The following is a 9,348-nucleotide window of genomic DNA, read 5'->3' as shown; positions in this document are numbered from 1 at the left end:
AGGGAATATTTATAGGTTAGGTTAAGGGCAAGGGGAAGAGCTCATGTTTATTCAGCACTTTTTAAGAGGGGAAAGTGGGTTTATTTGGGGGGAAATGAGATTCTTTTAGAAGAGATCATGCAGCTGACCTTCATGAAAGCATCCACCTGATTAGGTTTGGCTGTCACAGGACGTGTGCTGTAAGCATCCTTCTCCCAGGGTGGTTCCATCTGGCCAGTGTCTTGTAATCATGGGACAGGCTCTGTAGACGTCCACTTTCAAAATGGAGTCTGTCGTGGGACATGTGTTGGGACCTCCTCCTCGTAGCTGCGGTCTCTCTTCTTACCCCTGTGTATGTGTGGCACCAGAAAAGTATTTTTTTTCTTTCTTTTTAAAAATTTTATACTGATTTATCTACAAAGTTTGAATACATTGTTTTTCATAAAAGATTCTTTCCATTTCCTTCATACACACCCCCTACCCATCAAATTACACAACCCTATGATTAATTAGCCAAGGCAGAGGTTGTCAGGGAGGGACACCTGGGACTTCCTGGATTAGCTAAATGCCATCCTTCTTGATCTGAGCTGCCTTAGGGGGAAATGGAAATGCTGGGAAGGAAGTTTTATTCACATCATATAAAGAGGAAAACGAAACAGGAAAATAGGAAAGACTGTGATTCAAAGCAAACTCTCTTCTTGTTGTTGTTGTTGTTGTGAAGTGCTGTCGAATCAACTGCAACTCATAGTGACAGCAGATCTGAACCCAGCCCCATCCTGTGACATCTTCATCATCCCTGGCAAACTAGAGCCCATTGTTGATAGTCTTCGTCAATCCACCTTGTTGAGGATCTTCCCCTCCTTTGCTGAACTTCAACCTTTCCAAACATGATGTCGTTTTCTAAGGACTGCCCTCTCCTAACAACATGCCTCAGGGATGTGAGACAAAGTTTCACCAGCCTTGCCTCTAAAAACACTCTAGTTGTACTTTTCCCAAGACTTATATGTTTGTTCTTTTGGCAGTCCCTGGAATATTCAGTACTCTTCTCCAACACCACAATTCAAAAGCATCGGTTCTTCTTCTGCCATCCTTAGGCCTTGTCCAACTTTCAGAAGCACAAGGATGGGCAATCTCCTCCCATGTGTAATTAACTGCATCTGAAAACTCACTGGAGGATCAGCTATTGGTCAGTTCTGACTCTGTGGTACAAAACAATAATAACATGGCTTAGATAAGGCGCACTATAGTCTTTAAACTGACATGCTTTCGCTTTAGTACTTTGGAAAGGTCAATACTGATGTCACATTCTATACATAGAGTCCAATTTCTAAAATTATCTGCTTAGCATACAGATTGAATAGATATGGAGAAAATTTACAACCTTGATATACATCTTTCTCAATTTTAAACCAGGAAGTGTTTATTCCCTTGCTCTGTTTGGACAATAGCTTCTTGGTCAAGGTGTAGGTTTCCCATTAGCACAATTAAGTGTTCTGGGATTCTCATTCTTCTCAGTGTTAGCCACAGTTTGCTATGATCCACACAGCTGAATGCCTTTGCATAGCTGATAAAACACAAATATACATCTTTCTGGTACTCTCTGCTTTCAGCCAAGATTCACCCAACATCAGCAATGATATCCCTGGTGCCATGGCCTCTGCTGAATCCAGCTTGAATTTTTGGCAGTTTTCTGTTGATGTACTATTCCAGCTAGCTATTTTTAAAAAATCTTTAAGATTTTACTTGCATGTGGTATTAATGATGTTGTTTGATAATTTCCACTATATATTGGAATACCTTTATTGGGCTTGGGAACAATTATGGATCTCATCCAGTCAGTTGGGCAGATAGCTTCTCTAAATTTCTCGACATAGCCTGGTAAGCACATCCAGGGCTGCATCTATTTGTTGAATCATGTCAGTTGGTTTCCCATCAATTCCTGGGGCCTTGTTTTTTGCCAATGACTTCAGTGCAGTTTGAACTTCTTCGTTACTATTCTTGGTTATAAGCTACTTCCTAAAAAGTTTCCATGTCAACCAATTACTTTTGGCACTTGGTGAATTCCTTCCTTTAAAAAAAAATGCTTCCTGCAACATTCAAGATTTTGCCCATAGCATCCTCAAGTGTTGCAATTCGAGGCTTGACTTTGTTTTTCAGTTCTTTTAGCCTGAGAAATGCAAAGTGAGTTTCTTCCTTTTTATTCTCTGACTCAGCTCTTAACATTTTGTTATAACACTTTACATTTCCTTCTCAAGCTTCTCTTTGAAATCTTCAGTTCATTTTTTTTACTTCAATATTTCTTCCCTTTGGGTTGGCCTCTCAATGTCCTAGTGCAATTTTCAGAGTCATCTAACATCCATTTTAGATCTTTTCTTGCTCTCCTGTCTTTGTAATGACCTTTTGCTGTCTTCGTGTATCACCTGGTTTTCAATCATTAGTGTTCAGTGCCTCAAAACTACCCTTGAGATGGTTATTAAATTCTTGTGAGATGCCCTCCGGGTTTGGTTCTTGTGGTCTTGTTTTCACTTTCTTCAACTTTAATTTGAGCTTGCACATGAGTAATGGAATTGACAATGTTTAGGCTGAAAACAGAAAAAGAAAAATTCTCCATTTTCACATAACGCCAAATGGACCAGATGGACCAGAAAAACTATGAGTAGGAAAATTACTCCTTTCAGCTTATCTGCAGCCTTGCATTGTTGCTTTTAGCTGTGGGTGTCAGCTACATTTCTTATCTTTAAAGTAGGAGTGGGTGCTACACACTTGGCTCCAGGGAAGATGCTTACATGTTATGTTGCACAAGAATGTTCCTACCCTTCAACTCAGCATTCCCAACATACACAACTAAGATGAGAATATGGAATTAAATAAACAAAGGTCAAGCACATCAGAGGTTAAGCAGTTTTTGTCTTTTATAAATAAAATTTTATTTTAATTGTGGTTTTGATGAATGTTTACAGAGAAATTAGATTTTTCATTCATTCATTACCCCCTCTCCTTCCCATCCCCCTCCCCAGTTCACTTTTTGTTTTTTACTGTTCATTCATTGTGTTGCAGAATTACCTACCTCTCCCCCAAGCCCGTCCTCTTTGCAATGATATTCCCCTTATTCTGGGCTGTTGTTGTACATATAATGCCTAATTGTATATTCCTTTTAGACAGTTGTTTCTTTTATCTGTTCCAATGCAATGGTCATTAACTATCCACTCTTATCCTAGTCGCCTCCTGACACTCCCCCCCCCATGTCAGACCTGATTTATAACAGTAGTGCGATGCTGTATTTGTCCTTTTGTGACTGAAATATTTCACTTAGCATAATGTTCTCCAGGGTTCTCCATGTTGTATGTTTTTACAAGTTCATTTTTCTGTGCTGTGTAGTATTCCATTGTATGAATATTCCATGGTTTTCTTATCCATTTATTGATGGGCACTTGAGTTGCTTTGATCTCTTTGCTATAGTAAATAATGCATGAGTGTGTAAATAACACAATAAACATGGTTGTGCATATATCTGTTTGGGTAGTGGTTATGAATTCATGGGGGTATATTCCCAGTGGTAGACTTGCTGGATCAAATGGTATTTCTATTTTCAACTTTTTGAGAAAGTGCCAAATCGCCTTCCACAGTGTTTGTACCATTTTAAACTCCAACCAGCAGTGAATAAGGGTTCCAATCTCTCCAAAACCTTGTCAGCATTGTTTTCTGCTCTATTGAACTTTGTTATTGTTACAGGGGTGAGATGACATCTCATAGTTGTTTTTAGTTTTTGTCTTTTCAAAACCATCAAGCTAGTGCTGAGAGGTTGTGCTTTGTGACTTTCAGGTGAGGGTGTGGCAGATAGGCTGCCAGACCCAGAAGCTAGAGGAGGCCCTGAAGGAACACAAGTCCTCTGTGTCCTGCATCAAGGTGAAGAAGAATGATGAGGAATGTGTCACAGCCAGCAGGGATGGAACGTGCATCATCTGGGATCTTGTGTAAGTTCCTGTGAGAGGGAGGATGAAGTGGCACTCGCCAAGCTCCACGATCTAGTGACAACTCTCAATGAGTGTAGCATCTTTCTGAAGTTGAGAGAGATTCAAATGAAGGGTGGAAATTTTATTTAAAGCAACAGTAAAAGGGATGTCCATTAGAAGCCATTCATCGTCTTACCTTGGCATTCAGGGTTTATGTTTGCTCATGGAAAAGGTTAGGGTTAAAGGCATGGTTTCAGGAAGAACTGAATTTTACAAGTTTCTGGATGGAGGGGGAGTAGATTCTTAGGTATACATAGTGAAACGTGAAATAATGTATATAAATTTAACTCAAGCATTGAAAGAAAGAAAATAGAGGAAATAAAGTAATGCAGGCAATTTAGCTTCTCCTTTGTCACTAAGTGAAGTCAAGCCCAGAATGAGCATTTGCTGGGGAGGGGAGGCCCTTCCCCTCAGTTGCCCAAGGTCCCAGGGCCTTCATACGGTAAGCATTGCAGTACCTGGATAGGGCTCTTCGTTGTTCCACGTGGTGCAAATGGTTCATGTGCTTGACTGCTAACTGAAGGCTTGGAAATCTATCCAGAGGAGCCTGGGAAGTAAGGCCTGACTGACTTCTTGGGGGAAATCAGCCCTTGAAAACCCTATGGAGTACAGTTGGATTGAAAAAACTTGGTAGTAACTAGCTTATATAGGCCGTCAAAATCTAAGCCAAGTAGACGAAAGCACATAGACCTTAGCGTTGGAGTGAGTGAAAGCGTGTCTAAGGCTAAGTTCTGCAGTTTTGATCATAGCGTTTTAGAATCATACCTTATTCTACCAACCCCTGGCTTGCAGCCCATTTCACTTCTAAGCTGTACTGTTGCTGTGTGCCTGCTTAAAAACCTTGAGTAAGGGTAACAAGACACTGTGCTTAACTGGAGACAAGAAAATGAGAAAGAAAAGCAAAGGTAAAGAGCTTTCCATCTAACACAAGGGGAGAAAACAGAAACAAAAGCAAGCCTCTGTCTTCCAGGCTAGCATGTCTCCAACTTTTATATGCATACCAATCATCTGAGGGTCTGGTTAAAAGGTACATTTTTGTGTCATTGGGCCTAGAATGGCACCTGGAGATCTGCATTTTCTCTCTCTCTCTCTCTCTCAATTTTAACAAAAGTTTACAGAGACTTAGGGTTTCCAGTCATTCATTGTTGCACTTTTCTCCCTGCCCAGTCCCTCCCCTCCCCAATTCACTCTTTTCCTTGAAAAGTAAAAGAAAAACTCTTTCATTGTTATGCAATCCCTCCCCCCAAGTCCACTCCACTGTGCAGCCTTCATTGTGGACTCCTGTCACGACAATAATACCCAATCATATATCCCTTTTAAACAGTTCTCTTCCTCATAGGCTTCAATGCAGTATTCTATGAAGCTCATAAGTGATGCCTGTGATGCTGGCCCGAAATCCACACTCAGAGGAGGTGTTAGCCTGCACTTGAACTTCCACCAGCAAAACATGTAATTTGAAGGGCATATCTACACTTCATTCCATGATTGGCTTTGGCCATTTCAAATCTTTAAAACCTTCTGTCGTTTAGCAGAAATTATTGGTTTAATTCATGCCAAAATCTTTGAAAATGTTCAGCTGAGATGTACCATTGGATCTGTTCCATAATGAGAAGGAACTCCACGGAAGATGTGTCCTTCGGACAATAAGCCTTGGCTTGTGAGATGGCCAAACACTCCCCAAGGAAAAAAAGAAGTGACATCTATATATTTCTTAGTAAAATACGTAGAGCAGTGGTTCTCAAACAATTATGGATGTAAGAGGTTGGTTCAAAATACACACCTGTGGGCCTCATCTCATCTATGAACCCAAGTCCCTGAAGGAGAAGTCCAATATTTCTCACCTTAAAAGGCTTCTTTACCCTCATCCATTGATAATGAAAATATAAAATATTATAAATACTGGATACAATGGCTTGATGGTTCATCAAAACATTAAGCAGAATTAACATATGATCCTGTAATTCTACCCTAAAAAGAACTGAAAGCAAAATACGTGTACGCCAATGTTCACTACTGCATAATTCTTATGAGCGAAAATTCTCTATTAGTTGGTTCTGACTCACAATCACCTTCTGTTGCATCTCCAGGACTATAAAGTGCAAAGGGAGGGCTTTTCTAGTAGTTTTGAACCACTGACAATGCACAGCATTTGAGTTAACTAGGAGACTCATTATGGACTAAGTCACCAGAGTTCCCTATGTGGTTTCTAAAGGGTAGAAAGACCCCCCACATGTCCATCAACAGATGAATGGATGAACAAAATGGGATAAATGCATGCAATGGGGTATCATTCATCCCTAAAGAAGAACCATTTATCCACACATGCTGAGATATGGAAGCATGGTGTGTAACTGCTGGGCTGCTCACCTAAAGGTCATCAGTTTGAATCCATCACCCACTATAGGGGAGAAAGTACCAGTCTCCTTCCGTAAAAATGTACAGCCTTGGAAACGTCGCCATGAGTCAGCACACTCAAAGGCAGGGGGTTTGGCTTTAGATACAATGTGGATGAATTTTGAAAACCGTACACTGAGTGAAATAAGTCAGTCATAAAGGGAAAATATTATATGACTTCATTTATATGGGAGCTCTGGTGGCCTAGGGGTAAGAAGCTGTTTTACAATCCCAAAGGCACATGGTTCGAATCTATCAGCTGCTCTGCAGAAGGACAGACAATCTCCTCCCTTGCAATTTACTGCCTCTGAAAATGCACTGGAGGGTCCCCTATGGGTCAGTTCCGACTTGACAGCATACACCTATTTATATGGAATACTTAGAAAAGGCAGGTATATAGAGATCAATGTTGATTAATGGTTACCGGAGCAGACAAGTAGGTAGGAGAGGAGGGGCACTCTGCTCCGGAGATGCTGAGCTGCTTCTGTTAAGGGTGATGGACAAAATTTGGAATGATGGAGGTTAGACAATATGATAATGTTACTGAATTGTACATGTAGAGAATATTGGAATGGAAAAATGGTATAAAATATATTTATTTGCTGTAGTTGTTATGTGCCATAGAGTCACTTGTGACTCACAGCAACCCTATGTACAAAAGCCCTAACCTTTGCTCTATTGTGAGCCAACCTCGCTGTCTCTGACACACCTACTCCCATTACCCCAATCACTGAATTGATCCACCTCATCGAGGGTCTTCTTCTCTTGAGCTGTCCCTTCACCCTCCTAAACATGATGTCCCCCTTCAAGGACTGGCCCCTCCTTGCAACATGCCCAAAGTAAGTCAGATGAAGCTTCAAAATCCTTGACTCCAAGGAGCATTCTGGCTTCACCCTCTCCAGGACAACCCTGTTTGTTCTCCTAGCAGTCCATGGTATATTCAGCACTCTTCTCCAGCACCACAGCTCAAAGGCATCAATTCTCTATCATCCCTAGTCATTGTCCATCTCTCTGACGCATAGTATGCAATTGCGAAGACTATGCCTTGATCAGGCACTCCTTAGTCTCCAACCTGATGTCATTGCTCTTCAGTACTCTGGAGAGGTCCCTCACAGCTGACTTTCCCAATGCAATTAATCTCTTGAGTTCCTGGCTGCTGGTACCAAGAGTATTGCTTGTAGAGCCAAGCAAACTAAAACTGTTAACAATCTCTTCACTATCCATAATGATGCTGCATTTAAAAAAGGGGTGGGGAGAGGAAACAAAGACCTTCCCCACACTTAGCTGCTCACTCAGCTTGTAGGCACATCTTACAAATGGTGGGCTCGAAAGTGAAGCATGTCTTGTGGGAGACAGCAGGCTGGCTCCAGGTCAGCCTCCCCTACTGCCTTCTAGTCAGAACCTGGGCTTCCCACTGGTTTGCCTTTCGAAATTAGCCCTGCTTGGTGCAATGCCAGGCCACACAAGTGGTATGGACAGAGTAACCAGAACTCTAATTTGAGAAAATACAAATGCTGTTGCATTAAGCCATGTTTGCTGGTGTCAAAGATAAACCCATTCAACCTTGTCTCCAATCTAGAAAATGAATTTTCTAGGAAAGAGGAAGCTGAGCTTCAACAGCTCGTGGGTCTGTTTTTCAGGCATCTCAGGAGGAATCAGATGATCCTGACGAACACCTTATTCCAGTGTGTGTGTTATCACGCCGAGGAGTTCCAGATCATCACCAGTGGGACAGACAGAAAGGTGTGTGCTCCTGACAGGACTCAAGATTGTTCATGTCAAAGGAAAATGAGGAAATGGTGGCTGATGGTGCTGGTCATGGCTCTGCTGGGTCAGCTGTGTCGACCTGGAAATGCTACGTACCCTTCCAGAGGGCTGTGACCGGGAAATGTGCTCAGCTGCTAACTGCAAATTCAGAGATGTGAACCCAGCCAGAGGGTCTTCAAAAGAAATAGCTGGTGGTCTGCTTCCCAAAATCAAGCCATTAAAAATCCCAACAAACCTACGGAGCCCACACTGGGTCTACATGAGTTGAAGTTGGCTGTGGCAGCTGTTTTGTTGTTGTTGATGTACCCTTTCAATGCCTTAACTTTCTCATCTGTAAAATGGATAATGGGGATTTTTCCTTTCTACTTTGTAGAGCTACTTTGTGGATTAAAGCTATATATAAATATATATATATTTGTATCTAGCTATCTATATCTATCTGTCTAGATATAGACATTAGATCTACAGATCTATAGATATATCTCAATGTCAAAAAGACAAAGATTCTCACCACTAGACCAGTTGGCAGCATCAGGATGAATGGTGAAGAGACTGAGATTGTTCACAGCTTTAGTCAGCTTGGCTCCACAATCAACACTCTTGACACCAGCAGCCAGGAAATTAAAAGACGTATTGACATAGTAAAGTCTGCTGTTAGGGACCTCTCCAAAGTACTGAAGAGCAATGGTGTGTCTCTGTAGACTAAGGTGTGTCTGGTACAGGCCATGGTCTTCGCAATCACTTGTTATGCGTCAGAGAGCTGGACAATGACCAAGTAGGACAGAAGGAGAATTGATGTTTGAGCTTTGGTGTTGGAGAAGAGTGCTGAGGGTACCATGGACTACTAAGAAAACAAACAGATTCATCATGGAGAGGGTTAAACCGGGCTGCTCATTGGAGGCAAGGATTGTGAGGCTTCGTCTGACATACTTTGGTCATGTTGTAAGGAGAGACCGGTCCTTGGAGAAGGACATCATGCTTGGGAGGGTGGAGGGACAGCGTAGGAGGGGAAGGCTCTCTGGGAGGTGGATTGATTTGGTGACTGGGGCAACTGGGATGAGTGTGTCAGAGACAATGAGATTGGCACAGGTCAGCGCAGAGTTTAGAGCTGTTGTACATAGGGTTGTTATGAGTCACAAGTGACTCAACGTCACATAACAACAACAACAACAACATATATATTACATATTATATA

The 9,348-nt window shown here is 41.8% G+C and overlaps 1 protein-coding gene across 1 annotated transcript in view; it reads left to right on the top strand.

The window, feature by feature from the left end:
• The window catches only part of WDR16 (WD repeat domain 16), a 64,987-nt gene that overhangs the window by 48,587 nt on the left and 7,052 nt on the right, over positions 1-9,348 (top strand). The window contains exons 11-12 of the mRNA XM_006900520.1: positions 3,802-3,953; positions 8,027-8,129. Coding sequence (XP_006900582.1) covers positions 3,802-3,953; positions 8,027-8,129 — 255 coding nt within the window. The remainder of the gene's footprint in view (positions 1-3,801; positions 3,954-8,026; positions 8,130-9,348) is intronic.

The sequence above is a fragment of the Elephantulus edwardii genome, unplaced genomic scaffold (genome assembly GCF_000299155.1).
Source record: "Elephantulus edwardii isolate Elephantulus edwardi_28Jun2011 unplaced genomic scaffold, EleEdw1.0 scaffold00286, whole genome shotgun sequence".
Classification (NCBI taxonomy): domain Eukaryota; kingdom Metazoa; phylum Chordata; class Mammalia; order Macroscelidea; family Macroscelididae; genus Elephantulus; species Elephantulus edwardii.
This window is presented reverse-complemented; position numbering and strand designations above follow the sequence as displayed.